General features: G+C 36.9%; 2 protein-coding genes and 1 long non-coding RNA gene across 10 annotated transcripts in view; 2 read left to right on the forward strand and 1 right to left on the reverse strand.

Annotated features, from left to right (window-relative positions):
- Nucleotides 1-137, reverse strand: part of LOC140654993 (uncharacterized) — a 65,764-nt gene extending 65,627 nt beyond the window's left edge. Inside the window, exon 1 of the long non-coding RNA XR_012043596.1 lies at nucleotides 1-137. This is a non-coding gene — a long non-coding RNA (uncharacterized lncRNA).
- On the forward strand, nucleotides 97-22,422 carry RNPC3 (RNA binding region (RNP1, RRM) containing 3). 5 transcript variants are annotated; one of them, XR_012043595.1, is made up of 17 exons: nucleotides 97-318; nucleotides 1,567-1,614; nucleotides 2,765-2,883; nucleotides 4,064-4,144; nucleotides 4,911-5,022; nucleotides 5,516-5,584; nucleotides 7,082-7,230; nucleotides 8,229-8,354; nucleotides 9,253-9,389; nucleotides 10,251-10,412; nucleotides 10,589-10,683; nucleotides 10,763-10,821; nucleotides 11,356-11,488; nucleotides 12,443-12,515; nucleotides 15,457-16,191; nucleotides 16,391-16,468; nucleotides 22,287-22,422. XR_012043595.1 is itself a non-coding variant. In XM_072868975.1 (15 exons), the coding sequence occupies exons 1-14, from the start codon at nucleotides 97-99 to the stop codon at nucleotides 12,500-12,502; spliced, it is 1,572 nt and encodes a 523-aa protein (XP_072725076.1). In that variant the 3' UTR covers nucleotides 12,503-12,515; nucleotides 16,391-16,623. The 5 variants fall into 5 exon arrangements, 1 of the variants encoding a protein (XP_072725076.1); XR_012043592.1 differs by lacking the exon at nucleotides 22,287-22,422 and adding an exon at nucleotides 22,208-22,259; XR_012043593.1 differs by lacking the exon at nucleotides 22,287-22,422 and adding an exon at nucleotides 22,208-22,238 and having other exon boundaries at nucleotides 15,457-16,158.
- Nucleotides 19,380-25,563, forward strand: part of LOC140654992 (pancreatic alpha-amylase-like) — a 10,826-nt gene continuing 4,642 nt past the window's right edge. Inside the window, exons 1-4 of one of the 4 annotated variants that reach the window (XM_072868978.1) lie at nucleotides 19,380-19,701; nucleotides 22,208-22,423; nucleotides 23,992-24,138; nucleotides 24,431-24,628. In XM_072868978.1, coding sequence (XP_072725079.1) covers nucleotides 22,256-22,423; nucleotides 23,992-24,138; nucleotides 24,431-24,628 — 513 coding nt within the window. In that variant the 5' untranslated portion in view covers nucleotides 19,380-19,701; nucleotides 22,208-22,255. The other 3 variants (XM_072868977.1, XM_072868979.1, XM_072868980.1) reach the window with 3 other exon arrangements.

Below are 25,563 nucleotides of genomic sequence, written 5' to 3' on the forward strand. Positions count from 1 at the left end.
CGAGGCCCGAGGCCCAAGCCCCCGCCTCCGCTCTCGCGCGATTTGTCCCCTTGCTTCCGGGTGCGCGCGGCTGTCGCCCCGGCTCTGCGCGCTGCGATGGCGGCGCCGGGCTGTGAGGAGACGCGGGCGGCCGGCGTGGGGCTGGGGGCCGGCCCGCCTCACCCCGGCGTCCCGCCTCACCCCGGCGTGGCGCGGCGGCGGGGCCGGACGCTGCTGGTGCGGCACCTGCCCGCCGAGCTGACGGCGGTGGAGAAGGAGGATCTGCTGAAGCATTTTGGGGCGGTGTCTGTGCGCGTCTTGTCGGACCACGGGCGGCTGGTGAGGGCCGGGGCGTGGGGCGGTTCCGGGCGGCGGGGGCGGGAGGAGAGACCTGCCGACGCCCTGGGCCGTTTGTCGTGCCTCAGGCTGCGGGGCGGGCCGCAGGGAGGGGTGAGCGTGTTTGCCGGGTCAGGGCTCTTCCTTCTCCCCGCTCGGGCCGGAGCGGGGGCGGAGCGGGCTGCGGCGCGGTGGCCCTGCGCATCGGGAGAGCACCGCTGGGCCGAGGCGGGGCGGTCGGCAGAGCGTCTGACACGGGGGTCCCGTCTCCCTGCCGGCTGCAAGTCCTGTGCCCTTGGACGCAGCTTTGGCCTCGCTTGTTGTTAGGAGTAAGGCTGTGGAAAGGCAATGCAGAAAGGTCTGTTGGTAGGCGTGGGGATGCAGTTTCACAGGTCTGTCTCTTGAGTTCTTTATTTTGTTTTATTTTTTTCTTCCTCCAAATTACAAAAACATAGGAGTATCTGTCTGGTGATTAATGCTGTTTGGAAAGAGCCTTGTATTCCTGCAGAACTGCAGAAAAATGATGTCTGCATCTTGTATCAGGGTCATGCTTTTTATAGCATATTAAAAATGCTGACGTCATTACAATGATTTTCCTGATAGCTGCTCTTATAACAGTATTAATGTTCTGGGGTTTTAATACCGAATCATGTAGTGGCAAAATGAAGTAATAAAGTTTGTAAAAACAAATTTGAGATGAACTGTGTATTCTGTGAGGATTTGATCTAATTTGGAAAGCGTAATTTTCTTTTTTTTTTCACTTAAAAAGTAAGGGAAAATGTTAGTTAGAAACCGTCCAAACTTTCAGAGCACAACAATAGTTACGACTTTTGTAGCAGGAAAAGTATTACTTTTAGGAGTTGCTCACATGAAAAAGTTCTGCTGAGACATGCTGAAATAAATTTCCTTTTTTTGAAGAAACGATTAAACTTCTTTATCAATACATACTTTCTTGCAGTTTAGGATGGCTTTTCCTTACCAGAAAAGAAATACTGTTTTCCTGTATTCCTCAAACTGCTGAGTTCCTATCTTAATTTTTGACTGTAGGAGGTGCTTGTCCTAAATTCTTAAGAAAAATGTTCTCTAGTCCTTCACCTTTGCCCCACATGGGAGTTAGATGACTACTATCTGGAAGCTTTCAAATATGTAAACTTGAACTTATGAATTACTTGTGGGTATATGTTTTACATGCAGTTTCTTACCTTTTTGATTGGAATTCAGTATGACAATTTTTGTTTGTTTGTTTTCTAGAAACATACTGCTTTTGCTACGTTTCCGAGTGAAAATGCAGCTGTGAAGGTTTGTATTGAGTTTGTTATTGAATGTTTTAGCAAAGCACTTTTCTGAATTGCCAGTTGTGCTCTAAAATGTTTTACCCATCATCTAGTACTCAGTGTCGGGGAAAAAAATGCAGAGCAATGTAGTATTAAAGTTCTGTTTCAAGAGGTGCTTGAAAGATTTTTGATAAAACAAACACTTCTGTAGAGGCATAAGAAAGGTGGGTTGGAAGGGGCTTGTGGAAGTCATCTGATCCAACCTGTCACTTGGCATGGCAAACTTACATGAGTTGAGACTGATCAGGGCCTTGTCAAGGGTTTGTGTGTATTTATATATAAACAAAACATAATTTACTTGTCTCCTGCATAATTGCATGTTTGCCATAAAATTCAGACAAAGTGATGTACACAGTTCAAGACTGCCTTGAATGACCAACTTTAATAAGAAAAATAAAACTACCATGTTAATGGGGGACATGGATGCCAAAAAGGTAATACTAATAACGCTTTTTAAATATGCATCTGGTGAAAAGCCTATGTCTTGAATTTCCCTCTTATGCCCTGTTTTTTTTGGTGTTGCTTTTATTTTTTTTTTAGGCCATGCTGTAAAGTACTACTAAAAGCTACAAAGACTATGTGAGGTGAACAGTGGTGAATTTAGGTTCCTTTTAGGTTCCTTTGTGTCAGTCGTTAGCAGCCTATCAGGGTCTGGACTTGGAGAATGTGGGAGCTTCCTAGAGTCACTGTTAAGAATCTTGATTTTTAAAATTCCCAGCTATTACTAGTGGACTTCAGCATGTTTGTAGTTCATGAGCAAGAGGTTGGTTACTTGAAATCAGAGATTTACTAGGCTATGTAATAAGTATCATTGTTAAGGCTGCAGTCTCAGAGCTACTGTGTTCAGATGACCTGAGTCTCTGCAATGGTTCTAGCTGTGCAACCTCGTCTTTTTCCTTCCTGCTAGCAGGAAAGAGGCTGCTAGAAGCAGGGCTTTGAAGGCAGGAACGGTGTAGAACTACCTGTGTCTGTAGTGGCACAGACCTGGCTTAAGGCAGTTGTGACTGCATCTGATGGCTAGTTTACCAACCAAAGAAAAAACAGTTATGCTTTGAAATAATTCTGATGTTTTTCCTCTTCCCTTTCTTTCTTTTCTCTATTATAATTGTTTGAAGGCTTTGTCAAGACTGCATCAGCTGAAGCTTTTAGGTCACACCTTAGTTGTTGAATTTGCGAAGGAGCAAGATAATGTGCAGGTACTTAGCCAGCCTTCTGTCTCAGAGGAGTGTAAAAGGTATGTGCATAATAATTTAGTTTCTATGTTTGTGGTCAAGGAAAGGAAATTCCATATTCATGATACTTTCTTAGTACTGTTAAGTCAAAGGATAAATTTTAACCATTTAGAAGTGTTAACAGTCAGGTTCAGATCTATAGATAAGTGATTGCATTCTTCCCATTAGTATTGTTTCATTCAGTATCATCATGAAATAATCACTATCCTTTTTCCTATAGTTACTGATATCTTTAATCAGCAGATGGTCCTGTTCTCATTTACAGAGCAAGACTCCAGTCTGCGTAAGCTGACCTCTGTGTTGCACAGGTTCCCTGTGTTTAAAAAAGACTCTTCTACTTACTTTTTGTGTCAGGGTTATAATTTTCTTTTGCTGTTAAATAGTGCAGGCAATGCTTTCCTGATGTTTCTTTCTAATCTAATCAAGAGTCAGGCAGAACTGACACCTGCTAGTATAACTGTATAAGACTATACTATTATAGCCACTGGCTTCTAAACTGGAGCTGATTTGCCTGTATCTAGCTTGAAGCATGAGCAGAACAACCATAAAGCTGTCTAAGTCTCTCTTCAAATAGTTAAAGAATATGTAATATTTAAAAATAAAAATTAAAAAAAGTCCATGAATCCTAATGCTAGTGTGACCAAGAACTGTGATAGTTTGGGTTTCAATTGTCTGTCAAGTACTTACTTAAAAAAATAAGTTGCATAGTTAGGCTTTTAAGTTTACCTCTGTAATATGTAACGTAAGTGATAGAAGCTATGTGATAGTGATTAATTAAAATCAGCTATAGAGGTTTTAAGTTATTTATTCCACTCTCTGAATATGAACAAATCAGTAATTTAATACCTTTGATTTTATACAGTCTCTGAACAGAGAGTAGCATGAAATAATTTTAGTTCTTTTCCTGTTAGTAGATTTAAGTCAGAAGTGTTTGAATATAGGGAGACATACTTAAATCTGCATAAATATTTATTTTAGAAGTCTGGCTACTATAATTATCCACATGTATTAATTCTTAAGAATTAATAATGGCTGTAGTAATGCCATTGATTAAAGATGTTAAAAATACTATACTAATCTATTTCTTACATTTTTTAAATAGATGAGATTAAACATATTTCATATATTATGTAAGGCACTTAAATTTTGCCCTGTTTTAATTAATGCTAAATTAATTTTCAGTTCAGAAGAACCAGTGAAAGAAGAAGAGAAGAAAGAACCAAGCTGTGTTAAAATAGAGAATGGAATTGCACCCAACCATGGGTTAGCGTTTTTTTTTTTGTTTTAATTATTTTATTCTGTTACAGTTTATTTTGAAATAAGTGTTATGCACTGTTGAACAAGAGAGAATGTAGTATGCTGCGTTCTCTCTTGTTTTGTTTCATAGTCTGCTAGTGTTCTACATGCATAGCTGTAGGAATTGTCATAAAGATGAAATTTTAGTTCTTCAAGTTTAGAACCCTCACAGCTGAGTAGTGACTGGTGCTTTGAGTTGTGAAGTTGTGGATTGCATATTGGCCTTCTAGCACTATGCATTGCTTTCTCAGGAAGAGTTTGAGGACTGGGTAGGTTGTCCCAGTGTTAACAGCAGAATACTGTTGACTTTTTTTTTTTCCAGAGGTTTCTTGTTCTTTTTTCTCCCATTTGCATTTTTGCATACATGAAGAATAAATTTCTTTTTGGGCTAATAAATCCAGCACTTTGAGCATTGAGTTTATGATGTTTGTACAGCGTGCTATGCTGTGCTTTTGGTTTTTGACATGTTGATTGTTTCTGTGTGCTTTAGGCTTTCTGCATGTGTTGGTACTTTCATTATGCCCAAGCCCAGTAAGTCTGTCATGAATTAGGGGACTGCTTCCTGATGTTAAAGACATAATGTAAGCGGCCCAAAACTGTTCTACGGGAAATAATAGTATTTCAGTGATACTTCAGATGTAATGAATAGTTAAACCTCTAATAATCATTAATTATTATCAGTCGTTATGTGGCAATGGTGTTAAGATGTCTTTTTAAAATCTTTTTTCCTCAGCCTCACATTTCCCATCAATTCTTGCCTCAAATATTTGTATCCACCACCTTCAAGTACAATTCTAGCAAATATAGCAAATGCCTTGGCCAGCGTGCCCAAATTTTATGTCCAGGTAAGTAAAAAAACAGCAAAAAAAGAAAGATTAATATAAAAACATCTCCTTTTTCCTCTTTTAATTATCCACGGAAATAATTTTTGTCATAATAAATATTAAGTTAGTTTTCCTGTGATAGTGTTAACCAACATTAATTTTTATTATGTTGAGATAATAAGATTTCCTTGACCAGAAGTAACTTCATTGACACTGAAGACTTAACTGGGTATTATCTTCCTAATTAGATGTGACTTGAGTACTTGGAATTTCATTCTGAGAAGATGCTTTATTTTTTTTGATCAGCCTTTTTAGGGTGTTGCTCATATTTACCATTCGTGTTGGATCTTAAGTGCAGGCTTTCACATTGTTTAATAACCAATGTAGTTGTGTCTTCATTAAAACTGTGCTGATTTACACCTGCCAGAAGTTATCGGCTATGATACCTAGCAAGGAACTATTTTCATTTATTTATTTTTTTAGAGAAAATCTTACTTATCTTGAATCATTTCAGGTACTTCATCTTATGAATAAAATGAATCTTCCTCCACCTTTTGGACCAATTACTGCTCGCCCTCCCATGGTAACTTTTTTAGTATATGTTTTAAGTACTGTAAAACAGATTCACAATTTAAAATGTTAGCAATGTGGTAGGAGATCTAAGTTCAAACTTCTAAAAGTTAGAGAAATTTCTAGAGGATAGCAAATACTGCTGCATTTCTTTGGGTAAGATGTGCATGTTTGTCTTCTAAAGAAATCTTTTTAACTATATTTGGAACAAAGAAATGTACATGTATGACAGTAGCACTGGAATATCTCAAACTGTTGAGTATAAAAAAAAGGGAGGTTACAGCATCATAGTACAGATACAGGAAATAAATAATACCATTAGCCCTTTGCCTTACAAAGATGTGTTCAGTTCTTTGAGCTGTGTGTTTCTTTGGAGTTCTGATTAGATTCAGATTGTTAATGAGATTATACAGCGCTTTTGGATTTAACTTGCTCTGTCTCCAGGATGTTTTTGGAAAGAGGCAGGGTTGAAGGAAACTGGCAGAGGCTTAGGGGGAGCTGTTTCTGAAGGGAAATAGAAATACCAGCTCTGTGGTCTCAGTTCTCTGTTGCTGTGATAGTGGTTTAACTGCCTGCCAGTGGAAGATGGAGCAAGTGAGGACTTGCATTAATAGTGACAGCTACAGTATTTGGATATAGTGAAGTTGTGCTCCACTACGCTTTGTGTTTTCCCTAACAGAACACCTGCTTCTAATAACAGGGGAGCTAGCTAGTAAAGAAAACTATGAAATAAATCTATCAAATTAATTCACACTGATTTTCCTGGGAATAATTTTATTCGTTGCCTGGTATTGGGCCAGGTTAAGCACTGTGAATTTAATGGTCATGCAAAAAAGAGTAGTAAGGTGAGAAGCCAGTCCTTGAAATTCCTAGAGCAGTTTCTAAAGGGCACAGAGTATTTCTAATGCCAGAAGACGTCAGTGCCTTATGGAACTGATGGTACATAAAAGTAGCTATTAAGTGTAGTAAGATTGTTGAAAGTGGGGCTGGAGATGATTTTGTACATAGGGAATTCCTTACCTGTGTTTTTTGCAGTCTCAATGAAAAAAACTGATTCCTTTCATGAAATCCTCACTCCTTACAGAAATAGAAATGTAAGTTTGATAGGTGGTGGAAGGTTCAGTGTAGAAACTGAGATGGCTTGGGAGCTTAGGCCTCCTCCCATATGTTTTGACCATATTCTTCTCAGGATAGTCCTTAAAGCTGAGTGCAAAGTAAAAACCCGGGGCCATGGTTGCTATTTTTTTTTTTAACTCCTCAAATTAGAAGAATGAAAACATTTACTGTTACACTTCAGGAAACAGCAAATCTTTTTTTCTTGTGGAAAGTTTTCATTAGTAAAGTAATTTAGCAAAATAGCATCTAGATCCCTATAAACATACTTCAAAAAAATGCTTCTTGTCATCTTCTGATTTATTGCTTTGTCTGTTTTTATTATGTAAAGGAAAACAAGATAGGCAATTTTTTTTCTTAAAAGGTTTAGTTACTTTAATTTTTTCCCCATAATTAGTATGAAGAGTATGTACCAGTGCCTGTGCCACCTCCTCCAATCCCACCACTGCCTCCTGAAGAGCCTCCTTTGCCTGAAGAGGAGGAAGAGCAACTATCTAGTGGAGATGAATCAGAATATGAAAGTGATAATGAGGAGGAAAAGGAGAGGTATGCATTTTACAGTCATTTGCCAGCTTTTGGGCTCTTTTAAAGTGGTGTTCTTACTTTTCTAGCTTCTAGTTCAGCAAATGGTGGAATCTGTTAGTATTTGCAGTATATAGATAATCTTTTCAGATGCTTAAGGAAGCTCCAGAGTGACTTAAAAACAGAAGGACAGTGGTGTTTTGAATCACAGTAAGAGAAGGAAAATGGCCAAATGGTATGCAAATTATAATTTGTTCCAATGTCCAAAAACCCAACAAAACAAAAACTCAGAATGAAGAGAGAGTGCAGATACAAGGAAGCAATAATTAGGTTTTTTTCTTGATTCTTCATTTTTCCACATCTTTACTGAGTAAACTACTCGGCCTGAATCATATGTGCACTCTGACTTCCAAAATGTTCTTTGTACATCAGTGTGTATTGCTAGGAGTAATAATAATGGGAGGTTGTGTGTGCTGAGGATTCTCTTGCAGTTTTGGGACTGAATTACATCATAGCTATTTTTTTTAATCTTTAATATTAAATGAATAAGCAATTTTATTTGCTATTTAAACTGAAAAGTAAATCAGAAAGTCCCTATGCAATATTCAGAAAAATACATGCATTTCGAAAAAGGCACTCCTGTTGAGTGGAAATAGTATTACAAAAAAAGGTTCAGCTTGGGGCTTCTTAGCGTTTCTACAGCTTTGATGTCCTAATCAGGTGCATGCCTGGGGAAGGAAGGGGTGCATGCCTGGGGAAGGAAGGGGTGCATGCCTGGGGAAGGAAGGGGCATCATTGAACTCACTATGATGTTGATCGGTCATTTAAGTGCTCTGTGTATATCCATTTGCTATGTGTTATAGTTTATTAATGTAGTTTCAGTCGTAAGGTAGCTAGATTTATAACCATATTCTGAAAAGTTGTATTTCGAGGGCCTTAAGGAAGGGGGAAGGCTTTTCAAAATGAGTATTTTCAAATAAACTGTAAACCACTGGTTCTTTTTAAATATTTTTTTTAAATAGAATGACCAAGTTGATGGAATTAGCAACCCTTCAGCCTAAAAGACCAATAAACACAAAGAGGCGTGGTGTTAGAAAAAAGCAAAGAATTAAAGACTTATTGAATGTTCCCGTGTGTACTCCGCACAGGTTTGTAATATTTCTGTGGTTTTTGCACTTTATCAGAAGATTATTCCTTTTACTAAATGGCATTCTCAGTATCATGTTTGCTTTAGTGTTACTGCTTTAAAGCAAGCATTCTTCACTGATACGTAAATTTGGTAGTGGAGTTGGTTTTCCTTTATCCTCATGCTTGGCTTTATTGCTCTAAAGGTCCAAATTTTCATATAATTTGAACTCAAGTCTGCTCAAGAACCTTAATCTGTAAAGTGTGCGTGGTTCAAGCTCTGTCTTTCTCTTGCTATCAAACTAATAAAAATCCCTTTTTCATAAAAAAGAGAAACAATTTCATATCACAGCCCTGACAGAAGCAATCTGGATTTATTGTTTGGGATACTTCTTAAAATAAGTATTTAAAATAATAAAAAAAAGGATGGTACTGGAAGGATAAAAACTGATTTGGTTTAAAATAAGCTTGGTTTTTGAAAATGCAGTACTATGGCACAGTAGACACCAGTGTAATATTTCTATGTAGTGATGATCAATTGTGAATGCATTTTTACTAGTAGCCTTCTTCCTCCAAGTGATTTGCTATATTTTTTGAAAATTTGGTATATTTTATATACTATGTAAGAGCAGCAGCAAGGCCAGTTATTTTTTGTATTTAAGTTACTGATAAAGTTTTTCATAAGTGCCTGTCTAACCTGTAATGTGGTATGTAATTCTTGTTTTTGCTCTCACTGCCAGCCATACCTACTGTATTTGCAGTGTTTTAATCAACTTGAACTGTATTGGGTGAAATTTATGACATGGAGAAGTCATGTATTTGTGGTAAACAATAGCATAAAATGTCTGAAAGAAATCTTGTATTTGGCTATGCATTCATCAGTGTGTGAATCTTTAATTAACATGTTGTTGTCTTAAACAGTAATTTGCACCCTACACTGTCACCTTCAGATGTCTTTGAGCAGCCACAGCATGTAGGTCATAAAAAAATCGAGTTCCATATTACTACTGACATCCCAGCTGTTCTTCAGATAAACTCAGAAAAAGAAGAAAGAAATGGTAAGAGAGTTCATAATTCAAATGTATTTAATATTAAATTCATGTGGTTTCAGTGTGTAGAAAGCTGCTGAAATTTAGGCCAGGGAATTCTTTTATTTTCTTCTTTTGCATTGGAGCTTTCAGAAATAGTATACATCAGGGTTTGTTTAAGAACACCAACTTGCATCTTGTCTGCATTTGCTGTTTTTCCCATGTTAAAGCACAGAACTCTGTTTTGGTACAGTAAAGGATCTAGAGGATTTTAAAAGTCTCTTTCTCTCCTATGTCATCTGTGGGTTTATGGTGAATTGCACTCTTTTAAATGTTAAGGTGTTTTTAGCATATATGTTACAAATGCATTCTCAGTATTACATAGTGTAATTGAATATATCAGGCTAATTTCAGATTTTCCTTTTCCAGCTCTTAGAGAGCAGCATTCAAGTGATTGCCAGCTCCTTCTCTGTGATGCACTGATTATCTACTATAAAAATGCTGGGCGATAATAGCAATGAGGTGTGATGGTTTCTTATAGGGTTATGGTCAGTCTGTGTTTCTTGGTACTTTACAGTAATAACCAGTTTCTTTGAATGAAAATTAGATAAACCATTGAGATGGATACAGGCTTGAACAGCCAGGCTAGTTTTACCTTAACTGGCATGTGCCATGGCTTTTATTTGTAGTACGGTTGATTTTATAGGACCATGTAGAGCAGGTGTGTTTGTCATATCAGGGGTTAAGACACATTTCTTTAAGGATGTGTTCAAATTGCTTTACAAAGTCTACTATATTAAAATGTTACTGAAGGAGTATACTTTTTTGCTTGCTGTTGATCCTCTTGTGAATAAACATATAAACCACTTATATAATGTGTTGAAATTTCAGACCTTTATGCAACCACAGAAGAAATCAATAATACAGGCTTTGGAAGGATTTTCCCAGCTCCTAGCTCAAATGATAAAATGGAAACTGAAGAGGAGGATGATGAAATACCATCAGAATTTATTTCTAGAAGGGATCTAGAAAAAAACAAACTTTCTAGAGAAGGTATTACTGTGAGAATAAATTATCTAATAACAGCTATTTGATTTGTTGCAACGAATAGTTTAAATAAATATTTCCTTTATTAATTGATCATATATTAAATTTAGTTATTTTATACTCAAGTAAAAATACAAAGTAAGTAAATGAGCTGAAACAATGTCTGTTTTTCTGTCTTCAAGAAATGGAAAAATTTTCTGTTTTCAAAAACTATGAGCCAGGTGATCCAAATTGCAGGATATATGTGAAGAATTTAGCTAAACAAGTTCAAGAAAAGGTAGGTAAACAAGCAAATTAAATATTTAACAAAAGGGCTTTTTATCAGCTTTCCTCTTATACCTACCCTTTAATTTCAGGATCTCAAGTTCATTTTTGGAAGATACGTTGACTTCCAGTCAGAAGTGGAACGAAATATGTAAGTTAATTTGGTACTTGGTTAAAATTAAGCCTGTTATGTTAACTTCTGTAATACTGGTGAAAATTGTGATTTAAAAAAGTCATCTTTACTTTTTTCTTTCTGCTTCTGTAGAAAGAAAAAATGCATTTCATCTGAAAATCTTCATTTATCACAAGTGCAGAAATATAATTTTTTTTTTGAACAGTGTCTGAAGACCCTACTATTTTGCCCTTATATTTTCGTTACCAAATTTACTGTTTATTGGCTGAGTGACACAGATGAAGAGTTTGGATGATTGTGTATGTCTGATCATTTTGCATATGTCATATTTACTACAGTTGCACACCAATTTGCCATCCTGCAGTCTAATGTCACTTTTTACTAAATGGCTCCCCCAGGCAAAATGGTCTCCAATGATATAATTCGTGCTTGTAGGCTCTGCTCCCCTTTCTGCTATTTCTCCAACTTGAAGCATGAGAATTATACTTGTACTGTGAAATATGAAAGTGTGGTTAAACATTAGTCATTCCCAATTCTCAAATTTGCCTCTAGGTTTGATATACGTTTGATGAAAGAAGGCCGTATGAAGGGACAGGCTTTCATTGGACTTCCTAATGAAAAAGCAGCTGCTAAAGCTTTAAAAGAAGCAAATGGATACGTCTTATTTGAAAAACCCATGGTGGTTGTATCTTTTTCTTCAAACATTTACATTATATTCTTTGTCCGTCAATCTCTAGTTTTGCTGTCATAGTGTTCTACTTATTAGAAATCTATGGAAAGAGGAAATGCCTTAAGAAAACCAGGCAGCATAGCATTGTGTACTATTGTTTTATGATAACTGAAAAATATATAGAGGCACCTCTTCTGAAATAGGAAAGTAAATGTGCTTTATTTAAGACAATAAAATTTTCTTCTCTGGTCTTAGCTCTTTGATCCCACAAACACAATACAAAAGATAATTTAGCTTGTATGACCATTGTATTTAAGTAGGCTTTTTGACTTGGTTAAGCCTGTGTTTACAGAATTAGGAACATAAAGAAATGTTCCTGTCAGGGTCAGTAGTCTCTATGTAGACCGCTTCTCCAGCTGGAACTGTCAGTTACTTTTTGGGCCTGTCTAACATGTTAGGATTTTTACACTTTTTTTATTGCATTGCCCTGTTTTTTGTCTATAAGTCCTTTCTTATTTTTCACTTAAATGTTTCATAGTTTATTTCCTTTTCTTTGTACTCTTGTTCACCCCAACCTCTGTTCCTTTTAGCTTTTTTTCTTCCCAAATACCTACTGAGACATCAAAGTTACAGAATTAACATGCTGGGATGGAGGATTGTAAATATCAAGCATTTATCCTGCTGTAGTTACTCTGTTTACACCTAACCCGTTCCCGGTTAGTCCTCCTTATTTACTTAGTATTGTAAGATCTTGGAGAGGCGCTCTCAAAATTTTTTGTACTGCAGATCAGTGAGGTTCTAATCTTTGACTAATAGACACTGTTGTTATAATATTTAATACTGTAGTAGAACTGATTCACAGATAAAGGCCACTTTTTAAGATATCTTTTGCTGAAATAATGCTTCTTTTTTGCTTCTTGATTGGCTTCTGTTTATGATTGACACTTGTAGTCCTTAACAGAATCTCAGCAATTTGCTCGTTCAGCTAGGCCAAAACAGGATGCCAATGAAGGGAAAAGAAAAAAGTAGAACACTGCACAAGGTATGGATTCGCTGCCTGAAAATAAAAATAAAGAAATAGGCTGGGCTTTTTCATTCATTTGTTGTGTTAGGGTTTTTTGTTTGTTTTTATTTATCTTTTTAATGGCTTCTTTAGGAATAGTGGTGGTGGAGGGGCAATGTTCCATACAATTTTATTTTCTTAAATGTGCACTTATATCAGAAAACCAGAATGCAAGGTATATAGCTGGTGTAAATTTAAAATGGTGCTTCTTCCTCTGTTTAGAAACTCAGAGACTGCCATTTCCCTAATCCTGATATCCTAGGGTAGTTGTCAGTTTTTCTAATCCTTAATCTGGGGAGCTAAGGAGAATAATTCTGTGGAATCGGACCACTTACCTTTTAGTAATCTTCTGGGGTTTTGCCTTTGAAAAGAGTTCCCTGTCTTCTCCTTCCCTTCCATCCCTGCCATTGTAAAGTGATCCTGAAGAAGTTTTCAGCAATAAACTCCCTTCTGCTAGCTCTGTAAAGGACCTTTGGCTTTGCTAACTTTGGAAAATGAGATCTTAGTGCTGTTGCAGCATCCTTTAAACTTGTCTGATTTAGGGAAGAATATTGCGTCAGAAAGTGCTACATAATGTTGCGTTGACCAAGGCTTCCTTTGTTGTGGAATGCATAGGTCCAGATTTTTGGCATTATTGTCTAAACTTGATGGGAAAGTAACTTTTAGCAGAAAGTAATCACTATTTAACTCTATTTCCTATCATATAGCTTTACTTCACTACTGCTTAGTCTTAAGTATTTGCTTTGTATAAGAGTTAACTCAAGCAAAATCAGCTCTAATTTAACTTTGAGGGGTTTCATGGCCTAAAAACATTTGAGTAGTGAACTGTCTCAAATTAGCATGTGATGTAACTGGTGCAAGAATTAGAAGCACTTATTGCTCAATCTGCACCCTCTGATAGATCAGCTAGCTCAAATTTAAAGGGCATTTAACTTAATTACAGATTACAGCTGGGAATCACTGGTTATGCCTCCACCTAAAACCAAATGAACTCAAAGCTTAGGCTGAATGCTTCTGAAACATTCTACTTAATCCATGATGTGTTTTTAATCTGGATGTTTTGATCATTGTTACTTTGGAAAAAAAACCAGAAGTTTGAAATAAAGGATGTGAACAGCTGTTTTGGATTTTTAAAAATTGGAGACCCTGCAGTATGGTTGTTGTGAGGGTAGTATTTCTATTTATAACAGTTACTTCAATTGTAGGTTTCTTGTTCTGTCAATTGTCTGAGGATTTTTTCATCAGATTATATTTGAGCTTGGTTCCTTCATTTCTGAGGTGCTATTTGGTCTTACTAGTTCCTGTTTTGAATTACTGATTTGTGGTTTGCAAAATCTGTATTTTATTTTATCAAATTAAAGATCACTTTTACAGCCTTTTTCTGTATTGGTCACTGAAAAGAGACAAATGAGCCTTGGCTAAAGTATTCTATTAGGAACAATGGTTTATGGGAATGTTTCAGTCTTGTTTCTTACTCCTTCCTTGTTAGAAAAAAACCTCGTGTTTATGTTATTTTATCCAGTGTCTAATAAGTAGAAAATTACTAACATTTCTTTAAATGCAAAAAAGAAACTTGGAAGTGTTTTAGCTATTGGAAAACCTTATAAATGAAGTCTGAACACTTTTATTCTTTTAGGAATTCCATGTCTTTCCAACTAATTTTGTACACTAAAACTAATTCTGACTACGCTAAACAGGCTAAATAATACTTGAATTACAGAAAGAAAATAACGAGGTGCTTATTTGGTTATTAATCATGTTGATGGTCAACTCAGAAGCTTTTTTTAGAGTGAGCAAACACGTACTTATGCAAGACTTATTTGTGCACCTGAAACTCTTACATGAGTTCCCTTGGTGTCATTGGTTTAATGTATCATGGGCAGAACTTCTTCCTTACCTTGACCATTTATATGTAAAGATCACTGAATGTGCCATAGACTAATACAGATTTCTAGGGATCCATGAGGTTTAATTAAAAATATTTATTTCACTTCCCAACTAATGATGAAACTGAACCCTATTTCTGCATGACTATGTTTTCCTGTTCCTGCTAGAATATTCTGATGGATGCTGATTTACGATGCAAAATTTCATGATAGAAATCTGAGTCCGTAAGAAAGAACAGTGTCAGAATCTCATTTGAAACATAAATATGCATATAAACAAGTTTATGCAAACATTTGAGGGACTTCAAATTTGATCTGTATCCTGTGTCTCAATGTTATTGTTCTTTTTTATTTTTTAACAACTTTTTTATTTTTTAAATTGACATAAGTTAAACTTTTGATTATTTTTAAACAGGAAGAAGCCATGTTAAATTCATGAATGTTATTGCAAATATTTTTATTTTTTTAGTGTTTTCTCTATAAAGGTTTTATCCTTTGTAGAGGAAAATAATACATACGGTTTATAAAAATACTATGTACCTCCTTGCTGGCTGAAATATCTTTTTCTTGATAGACTGGCAAAAATTTCAGTTAGTATTTGGGGTGACTATTTTTTTCTGTAGCTAAAATACAACTTTTTGGGAGAAAGGTTATGTAGAAGAAACTGATGTTGAGAGGTCTCCAGCTTCTTCATAGGGAAGAAGTGACTTGAAAGCCTGCATTGAATGGAAACATGATTGGGTTTTGGACCTGATGGAAAAAGTGAGTCTCTAAAATGGCAAAGACTTGAAGGAGAATTAATGAGACAGAAAAATCTGGTGTTGTCCTAGTAGTTCAAGTTATCAAAAAATGTATTTACTTTTGAATATGGAGTTTAGTGCTGGTGGACTCATCAGCCCTCATTAAATCTCTTAAGGGGTCAAACTGTATTTTATTAGAGAGGCATATTTGCTTTTGATAGGTAGCATAAAGTTATGTGTATGCAATACTGAGAATCAAGTAAAATTAAACCACATTCTGCTGTTCTTCTTTAGAAACATTCCTGCGTAAATACTGCAGTAATACTGTCATGCAGAGTGTATCCTTTCTTGTTGTATCCTTTTTTTGTGCAATGTTTCCCGTAGCACTCAACTACATCTAAGTTTTCGTATAGAGTAGGTGTGGGGAGGAGTTTACATGGTTTAGAGCTTGAACTAATCTGGTAATTTTAAAAGCAAAGGGCACCTTTTCAGGGGAAAAAGAAAATCAATGAGTTGTCTGTGTTGCGTGAATAGACACAATGAAGGTTTCTAGTCTTAAAAGGTGGCCTCCACCTTCTTCCTCAAAGGTCATATAACTTGGTAATTTGTGGTCCAATTCCTTAGCTTGTATGAGCTAGAAGTATTCCACTGATGTGTGTGGAGCTGTGCTGAGCTAACACAGAGGGTGTCTGCTTGGTTTTTCTTTAAATATAATAATAATAATACATTGGTTAAAATATGTTGCAGAGCAATTCTTAATAATATTAAAGAGTTGACCAGTATTTTAGATCATTTGATGATTACTGTTGTCCTGGTATATAAGAAACAATCGGTAGTTGACTTAGTCTGTACATTCCTTACTTTTTTCTTTTTTGAATAGAGAAGAAAATCTAACAATATCTCGCAATGAAGTATTTGGAATTGAACTATTAACCAACTATTCATCGCTGCTACATTTTTGTTGGTTTTTTTTTTTAGATTGTTCTCTGCACTGAGGTAGTGTTGTTGCCAGTGACTTACATTTTTCTTGTGGGTTTCATATTACATTATCGTTTAACTTACTGTAATATAAAATTAATACAGCCTGTATCTATTAAGTCAGATTTTTTTTCAGATATTCAGCACTTTTCTAAATACTAAGCATCTTTCAATTTAGTTGACAAAAGAAAGCACAACACTACTATTTTCTGGTTGGTCTTACTTTTAACATGCCTTTGTGATGTTCCAGGTCCCTTTTGTGTTCCATCTCTTTCAAGTATTATCAAGCTGAGGGAAGAAGCAGTGTAATCATCGGGACTCTTGAACTGTGCGTAGTAGCATTTCTAAAGTATTTAAGGCAGAGTATAAGTTTTCTCATCTTAAAGATTCCAGACACGTTTAAACTGTCACAAGACTTACATGATGATAAATGTACGTTAGTTTGCTTGTGAAGTCTCTAATAAATTATTTCCTTTCTCTTCATTTTGCCCATTTTGCCTCTTTCTCTCCATTTTGGCTTTTGTTTTGTTGTGGGGTTTGGGAGCAGGAAGGAGGAGGAAGACACCTTATTTTTTTTTTTAAAGGTAAACAATCCAATTGTAATTGTGCAGCATGTTCTAGATGATTCAGAGTATATATTCATATGCACCAGAGTGAATTCTTTCCTCCTTGAGTGTGATGTTTAGCTGTTAGTGTTTCAGGGTAAAAAGATAAGAAAATCAAAGGATAATCTTATTTTAGCGTACATCTTTTTCTTGTCTTTGAGACTAAGCAGGACTAGTGCACTGGCATGAATTTGTACTGTGAAATTAGGCACTGTTTTTTCCTCAGTAATTAACTTTTATTGTTCATCCACATCTTGAAAAATACCATTAGTGAGACTAAAGTCATTAAAACAAGAGTAGCAGTTAAAACAGTGTTAAACCAGCGTAGGTGTGGTCCTTGCCCTGTTGAACTGTGTTTAATAAAAATCAATGCTGTGGAGGTCACATAGTAAGATTTGTTACATACAAAACCACGTGGGAAACGTTGCAATGTCATTTACTTGGCAAGAGGGTCCAATGGATTTAAGGAGAAAATTATTCCATAAAATAGTAATTCATAGTTGATGGTGTGGTAACAGGCTGGTGTAAAGACTTTTGTCATCATTCCAGCCGCAAACAGTCTAAATAGCTAGTATTGATTGCTGGACCAAAATAAGTGTATCTTTGCTGTTTTTTCGATATGAACTGGCTTAGCAGATTACTTTTAAAATGCTTTTACTGGAATTCTTATTAGCTTATTTGCTGTGTTCCCCTGTGGACTGTGTAGCTGTTCATTAGTTTATCTTGCCTGTATTTGGAGTAGTAGGCCAGGAAAAATACACTGAGAGAGGAAGTTTTATGAGAACCTCTGAATGGTTTATGATGCTTAAAAGAGAGAAAAAAGTGGCTTTAAAAAAAAATAAATTTTGAGTGTTCTGTGGCCATTCCACTATGAATAAAGATAAGCTGTGTTCTTGGTGGGGTTATATTATTAAAGAACAAATAAAACATACTTCCCACTATCCTATACTGATAATCTATCAAGGAAACTTCTGCAATCCAGTTGAGAGAACTTTTTTTAAGGTCAGAAGGCAAAGCTTTCATTCCCTTAAATCAGTTGGGTTTTTGTATACTCATTTCTGCTGGGTTTTGTTTTTTTTTTTTTCTTTTCTTTCCCTTGGAATATCTGTTCTGTTTGATCTGATATTTCAGGTCAAATGACCTCTATTTTTTTAACAAGTCATTAGGGCTGGCTCCAAGATCGCACATAAGCAGTGAATACAGGCTTATTTCACAATATTTCTTCATTGGCTAATGGCATATAGACACAGCAACATTTCTTATTTAATTAAATTTTGAATATACTCATACCACTATAATGTTGAAGGTGAGGCTGACTCAGATAATGTAATAATCATGAATTTTACTGTAGTGCTCTTGTATAAATTGACTCCTTGATACAACAAAGATTTTGTGATAGCAGAGGCCAAATTAGATTTATTTTCTATATATAAATGTGAGTTGTATGCCTGGTCAGAATTTTCTTTGAAAGCCAAATTCAGAAGGTCATTCTAATATGCTTTTAATTCTAGAGAGACGGATTTTAAAAAAGCATGCACATTTCTCCAGTGTCCTCAATGTGAGCTTGATATATAAGGATCATCTTCAGTTCCAGTCTTCTGGGTGTTTTTTTCCTCAAAAACTTTGAATTTTAAGGACTTCACTATATGGTAGCGAAAATAAATTTTGGGGTTGGGAAGGTAAAAATAATGTCATCTGCAAAGTGGAGTTCAGGTGCATTCAGAAATGAACAGTTTCTGGATAAATTATCCTGACAATAGTAACTTGGGAAATTTGCTAAGATGTTCCACATGTTACATAGTTTGCATCTTTGTTATCCCTGTGTATCTTTGGAAGTTGACAGCTAAGAGGGGACCTAATGGCAAACTGAGAATCACTTTTCCTTTATTATTTTCTAGGACATTTCCAACTGCTTCCAGTTTTTTTCCTTAAATGTAACTTCCTACTTGATACAAGACTGAAGAGAACACATTTGCCATTGTAAATACTTTGGTTTCCTTAAGTAGCTTATGTTGCTGCTGTTTCTATTGTAGGACAAACACCTGAGTCCTGTGACTCCTACCCGAGTCTTTTACTCCAGCCTAGCAAGCAGCTTCTGGCATGAGATCGTTTTATGTTATATACAGACAAATATTTACTCTAGTTGTTGTTTTGGTTGTTCCCAGAGAAAAGAAACAACATTCTGATAATGACAGGCTCTGTCTGTTACTTGGTATGGCAAAGCCACTGTGTAGCAACATTGAAGTAGAAAATGCTAGTTAATCCACTGTAGCCAAAGGGTTCAAAGATGGGAAACCCCAAAAGGGTTTGAAGATGTGGAACCCTTCCTTGTGCTGCTGCATTTTTAGTCTATATCTGGATGGAGACACTTTGCAAAGCTTTGACTCAGTTTATTGCACATAAAAAGGTATATAATAGAGGAAACATGCAATATGTCCTAACACCCATGTTGAGTTACAAGTACAGAACCAAGCTATTAAAATATTGAATTAAAAGCCCAACTAAGTAAATTTTCAAAGCAGTGAAGTAGAATAACAGCAAGGTGGTGCTATACTCAAAGACAAAAATACTTTAAAAAAAAAAAGATAAGTGTATATGCAGAGATATTTCCTTTCTCAAAGCTTGAGGACAAATATATTCCATATTTGGATATATACTTGAATCAACATAATCACGTGTAATACAGAGCTTTTAGATAAACCAGTTTAGTTTACCACGTGACAGTTTCTCACTGGGGAACCTGGCGAGGGGCTGGAGCTGGCTTCCTCGGGCGCGGCGGGCGGCAGAGCTGGCGGGCGGTGCTGCGGAGGCCGCCCCGCCCCCGCTCCCCGGCGGAAGGGGCTGGGCTCCCGTCGCTCCTGCCCCGGCGGCGGGCGGGCTGGTGGTGTTGGAGTCCGCTGAAAATGACACAGGCGAGCCCCGAAGTGTACGTATGAAGTTCTGCTTCTTGCTGTCGGTATGTTTGTTGCCCGTGTGCGCTGAAGAGGCGCGGCAGGATTTGTGGTCGGTAGAGCCGCTCCTGACGAGAGTTGTGCGAGGGGCAGTGCTGTGTGTCTGAAGGAGGTGCCGAAGCGGAGTTGCTTCGTCTGTATGAAGCATGCAGCTGCTGAGGGGAGTTCTGTGGGGAGTGACTAGAAGTTCACATGGAAACTACTTTCCTGTAACAGCCTTTAACATCGGAAGCTTCAGCAGGCCTGCATCAAACCTCTCACAAATTTAAATATTGTTGCCAGTATTTTGGAGATAGCAGCTGAGTTTCATACCACAGACTTTAACCCAGCAGAAGACAAGCGGACCTGAGTTCTCAGGTTGTCCAAGACAGCAACAGCATTCTTCAGAAACAATTCTCTCTCATGTTTTTTGAATTGCAATCAGTTGTGCTCTCTTTTCTTCTGTAGAGGAATACAGGCCTCTTACTTTTTTCAAAGTTTCAAAAGCGTTTTGAAGCTAGAGCCTTCAGAGTGTGTTGGGGATTTCAACATCTCCATTCTCTTATCATTGCTTATACTGAAGCCAGAGCAGCTGTAAACCTGTTTCAAAGAAATGAAAAACTACACTGAGTTTTCTCTTCAAGCACTAGACCTTGGAGCTGATTGGGTCAAAATATATTATTCTTACTGCTTTGTGTCATTTACTGCTTTGTGTACTTACTGCTGTAAGTAAAAATTGCCGATCTGATAAATGGCTTCTCTCCTCAGAGAAGACTGAACTTTCTTAGCTTGTTTTCTGTTAAGGTATGTTCTTCCTATCAGGGCAAAGAAGCACTCTTTCATGAAAATGGAAGCACACAGAACAACTGCTTATGGCTGAAATATATCTGTATACTCTACCGAAGATCTTCAAGTAAATAATTTCATTAAAATTATTTTGTTCACAAGCAGAAAAACAAGCTAAATTTACCAATTGATTCATTCTAAATAACTCTGGCTTCCTGTGAAGTACAGTGACAGCTGATAGCAACAGGCTCTGGAAGGCAGGTTCTACACTGTGTAAACTGGCATATTTTGTGCTTGAATTTGCTCCAAAGAATGCAGCTCCACTGACTGAGAGATATGGATCATCTTTTCCTTGAAATAAAAATGAGGGTTGTTTTGTAGAAATCATGTAAGATTTTGTATAAACTTTTGTTTGGGTATCTGTATCATAGCAGGTTGGAGTTTTCAGCAGTGCATTCCCAAATGTGTATTATATCAGGAAAGGGTGCAGCTTTCTTTCATGTAGCAAACCTGAAGACGCTTGTGTTCATGTTTAAACCTTCACTGAAGTGTTTGGTGTCCCGTATGACAGCACCCAGGAATCGCCTCACTCCCTCTTTGCCCTGTGTTGTTTCTGTCTTAAGATAGCTTTTTACAAAGAATAGATACTTAGAGGAAAGTAACAAGATTCTGTGTTTTGTTACTTAAGGGAAGTACTAGTTCAGCCTTTTGTTTGGCTGAGCTCCTTCTAGGACTTCTTTGTATCTCAGACTCTCTAAATCAACTTCTAAACATGCAGAGTGCAAAATGAGATCCTAAATAGTGTAATGTAAACCTTGATAGTTGTTTAACTTCTGGTTTGTTGTAAGTTGTATCTCTCTCTAGATGAGAAAAAGGAGAGGCAATTTTATAGGCTTGTCATCTGTGTTCGTATGTAAGTAAATACAAATACGATATGAATTGGGAAGTATAGTTCTTAGCCTAGCTTATCAGAAGGTAATGCAGCTGGTTTTCCTCCTCTGGAAAGCTCCTTCAGTGCATTTGCAGAACTGTGTACCTGGGCACTGAGAAGGAGACTTCTTGGCTGTGGAGCTTCACAGCACTTCTAACCTCTGCATGCCATTGCCCTGTGTTCTCTGGAAGAAGAATATCTCCACACAAATTGTACAGGTGTACACAGATTAAACATTTAGTGTTTCTGGTTTTGAGTCAGTACAGAATTGACTATATCTGAGAGATCTTCCAAGGTGTTAGGGCTGTTGTTTGAATGATAGATGTCGTGCATATCATGAATGACAGACTCACATATGTTAGACCTCCAAAATATCTGGGGTTTCGTGGCAACTCATGATATGAAACATGCTGCTTCTCCAAGGCCTTGTCTAAATATGCCCAAGTCATAGTAACACAGATTGAAAAAAAGATGCCTGTCAAGGATAAATAGGAATGTAAAATATTATACATTAAAATGAAAAATGAAATGTCCATTTCGGTCTATATAAATACTCCTTTGCCTTTTGGGGTTGTTTTTGGCTTTATACTAATAAAAGTACAACTTTTGCACACTGGAGACAGCCTGTATTAGACAACATCTGAATTTTAACTTCAGAAAAAGAAAGTTACCGTTAGTATGAGGGGTTGATATAGCTTGGATAGAATCCAATTCTCAAACAAAATGACAATCAAGTAAAGTTAAATAAACATGATGCTGGATGGGCATTTACTTTTAAATGTGTATTTTGTAATGTGTACTTTATCCTCTTGCAGGAACATGAATAGACAGTAAGAAGAGGGCAACTGATCACAGAGCACAGGATGGGTATCTATTTTCTTCTGTTAATTGTAGGGTTTTGCTGGGCACAGTACAACCCTAATACTCTCTCTGGGAGGACATCTATTGTACATCTCTTTGAGTGGCGCTGGGTGGATATTGCTCTTGAGTGTGAACGCTATTTAGCTCCTAATGGATTTGGAGGAGTTCAGGTATGTTTGTTCCTATCAGTAGGTACTAAAATTGCTACATAGGTGATAATTTGTTTTTCAGAGAAAATGTTCAATTCACCGAAGGACAGGTAATGAAAATGAAAAATAGAAATTGGTAATGGAAGTAGTAAATGCTGACAAACGTATTCTTCAGCCATCATCACATAAGCGTGAATTTATTTCATCGCTCCAAAGTGCATGTTTTGCGCTCTGTGCTATTACATTTAGATGAATTAGAATTGCATATCACTGGCTAAATCTTTTTTTTATTGTTGTGAAGAGTAACTTATGTTTATCTGCTTGATATTATTTAAATCAAGGGAAGCTCTTAAGAGCTAGATAAACATAAAATGAAACTATGACTGAAAAAAGGGCTTCCAGAGAGAATATCAAAGTGCTGAAGGTTTTAAATAAATAAATATAAAAGGCTGCTAATTGTGTTCACCCAAACTGGCAAGTTTCTCTCTGTAAAGCCTAGGGTCAGAGTAAGCCATTAAGAGACCCTTCTTTGCAGGAACCTGCGGTGAGCAGGCAGAAGTGAACTGAACACAGGTTCTGGTGGAGGTGTGTCAATGTGAATCTGTTCCATCTGAACAACAGACGCGTGTTCCTGTGGAACCAGTAGTGTTAGTAGGTGGAGTAGTATGGCTGGAGAGCAGTCACCTTTTAAATTATTTCAGTTTGTTTGTCAGATTGCTCAGGAAAAACTGGTGAGAGAAGTCTGCCTGTCTCTTGTAGCCCAGGATTTTGCAAGTTGGCCTGAGCAAGAACTTTCCCATAATTTTCAAATAATACATCTTTTCTTTGCAACCTTCCTTCCAGGCACACAGGTCTGATTGATTTTAAACTGATTTCTTAGACTATGGTATATGCTTGGATATCTTTTTAATCCATGCTCTGACAGAGTCTCAGAAAGAAAGTTTTTACAGATGCAGACTTGCTGAGCTGGTCACAGAGGAGTGGCAGCTAAGTAGGCTGCAGCCTAGGGATCTTTGTGAGAAATGGTGGGATCGGGTGGTTATGCCTAGATGCTTGGAGGTAGCAGCAAAAGATTGTTGCCTGAAAAGTATCCTGGAAAGAGTCTATAAAAGGAAGAGGTATAGCTTATCTGGAAACTGTGACAAGTCTCATGTCAAGAACGCTTTTATCCAAAACATTACAAAAATGAGAAGTCAGATCAATTTTAAGGGCAGGATGTTAAGTCAGTTGTTCTGCAGTCAGTTCCTTCCTGGTTCTGGGCTATCTCTACTGACCTAGTCCTTCAGATTTCAGACTCTTCTTTCAATCTTTGAGGCCTGCATTCACAAAGAGAATTAGAACACTATGTCCATGGACATAACTTTTATAGTATGTTTCTACCTGCTGAAGGTCCAGGCCTAAGTCTTTTATTTCCAGCCCACTACAGTGTAAGAAGAGGATACTGATGATCTATGTGGGTTAGGTATTGTAAGCGTCTTCCATTAAAGAGACCTGATTTTCTATTTTTATGTTCTTTCTCTAACAATACTGCGCAAACAAATAAACCATTATCAGTATCCTGTTACCAAGAGACACCATCTTATTCACAGATTTCACCTCCAAATGAAAATGTTATCATTACTGACCCCTGGCAACCATGGTGGGAAAGATACCAGCCCGTCAGCTACAAGCTGTGCACACGATCTGGAAATGAAACTGAATTTAGAGACATGGTGACCAGGTGCAACAATGTTGGAGTAAGTGCTTTGAAAACCTTCTGGTGTTAACAATGCAAGGATATAGACAACCGATAATTTAGAAGAGAAGGCATGGTAGCACTGGAGTGAAGATGGGGATTTTTTTCTGCCTATCTGTTGAGATGCATGTTATATCACCATTGCTATATGTTAATAAAAGAGAAATATTTTAAATAATTGCAAGCAAGCAGAAATAGGGGGGATAGGGCAGGAGGTAAGAGAGAGAGAACGTTAATTAGTTGTGCTGTGGGAAGTAGCTTTCTCAAACTGAAATGTGAATACTGTTCTCTAGGTACATATTTATGTGGATGTGGTAATCAACCATATGTGCGGAGCTAATGCTGGTGCTGGCAACCATGCTACTTGTGGAAGCTATTTCAATGCAAAGACTGAAGATTTTCCAGCTGTGCCATATTCTGGCTGGGACTTTAATGATGGCAAATGTAAATCTAGAAGTGGAGACATTGAGAATTATCATGATATATCTCAGGTAAACCTAGAACTATAAATATATTTTTCATGTACATCCGTTCCTGTGCTGTGGTTTCTTTGCTCCTCTTTACTGTCAGACATTTTTTAAAAACAAAACAAAACAAAAACCTTCATGGAAAACCATCCAAATTGATAACAGAGGTTAGCATTGCTATCGAGAACACTACTTCTTAAAGGGATAGCTCTACTTGAGCCAATGGCTCAATTTCAGATTTAGACAAATGTGCTTAGGTACTTTATAAAGACAGTTTTAAAGCTCAAAAAATCTATTTAGGGATTATCTTGTGAAGGGTTTTTGTGTTTAAAAAAAAGTAAGAATTATTTTTTGCCTTTTATTGCAATTTAGAAGTTTTCTTTGGTCTCAGTTTCAGAAGAGAGAGATTAGGATTTCATAAAGAAAAATACTAATGCTAAAATCTTGAGAATCAACCTTCTGTTTAGAGATTTCTCTTCCTAGGAGCCCATCTGTTCCTCTATATCAGATTACGAGGTCAGGACTTTAAAACTACCACAGAATGATAAATTATTCTATAAAGATAAATGCTTATCTTTCTTGAATAATGTCTTTTGGTCTTTCAAATGCATTTGATCTTTCCTGAGTCTAAGTTGAGGGGAGAGGGGTTTTGGAGAAATGGCAGAAGAAGGGGAGACTTTGAATGTCCCTGAATTCTTGAGCAGTTCTAAAGGAGCATCTTTATAGCCAGTTCTTTAGTACAGTTTGCAACATAGGCTGATGCACCTTGCTTTCTCCAGGCTGACGTGCACAGCCATGGAAACCCATCATAAGTTATTTTAAAAAGCATTTTAGTATATTCAGTGTATGTTTAAAGTATTCTTTTGATGAAAATTGATGCCCATCATTTTGTATTTACAGGAAACAAAGGCAAAAAGGGGACAGAAAACAAGAGTTTAGTGTTTCATAAGGCTATAATA

Source organism: Ciconia boyciana, chromosome 7 (assembly GCF_034638445.1).
Source record: "Ciconia boyciana chromosome 7, ASM3463844v1, whole genome shotgun sequence".
Taxonomy (NCBI): Eukaryota; Metazoa; Chordata; class Aves; order Ciconiiformes; family Ciconiidae; genus Ciconia; species Ciconia boyciana.

Bases quoted from the DNA above. Each gene is read 5' to 3' on its own strand.
- RNPC3 (XM_072868975.1), top strand. From the start codon at position 97: ATGGCGGCGCCGGGCTGTGAGGAGACGCGGGCGGCCGGCGTGGGGCTG. The intron at 1,615-2,764 runs GTTTGTATTGAG...AATTGTTTGAAG, and splicing joins GTGAAAATGCAGCTGTGAAG to GCTTTGTCAAGACTGCATCA. The intron at 10,413-10,588 runs GTATTACTGTGA...TCTGTCTTCAAG, and splicing joins AAACAAACTTTCTAGAGAAG to AAATGGAAAAATTTTCTGTT.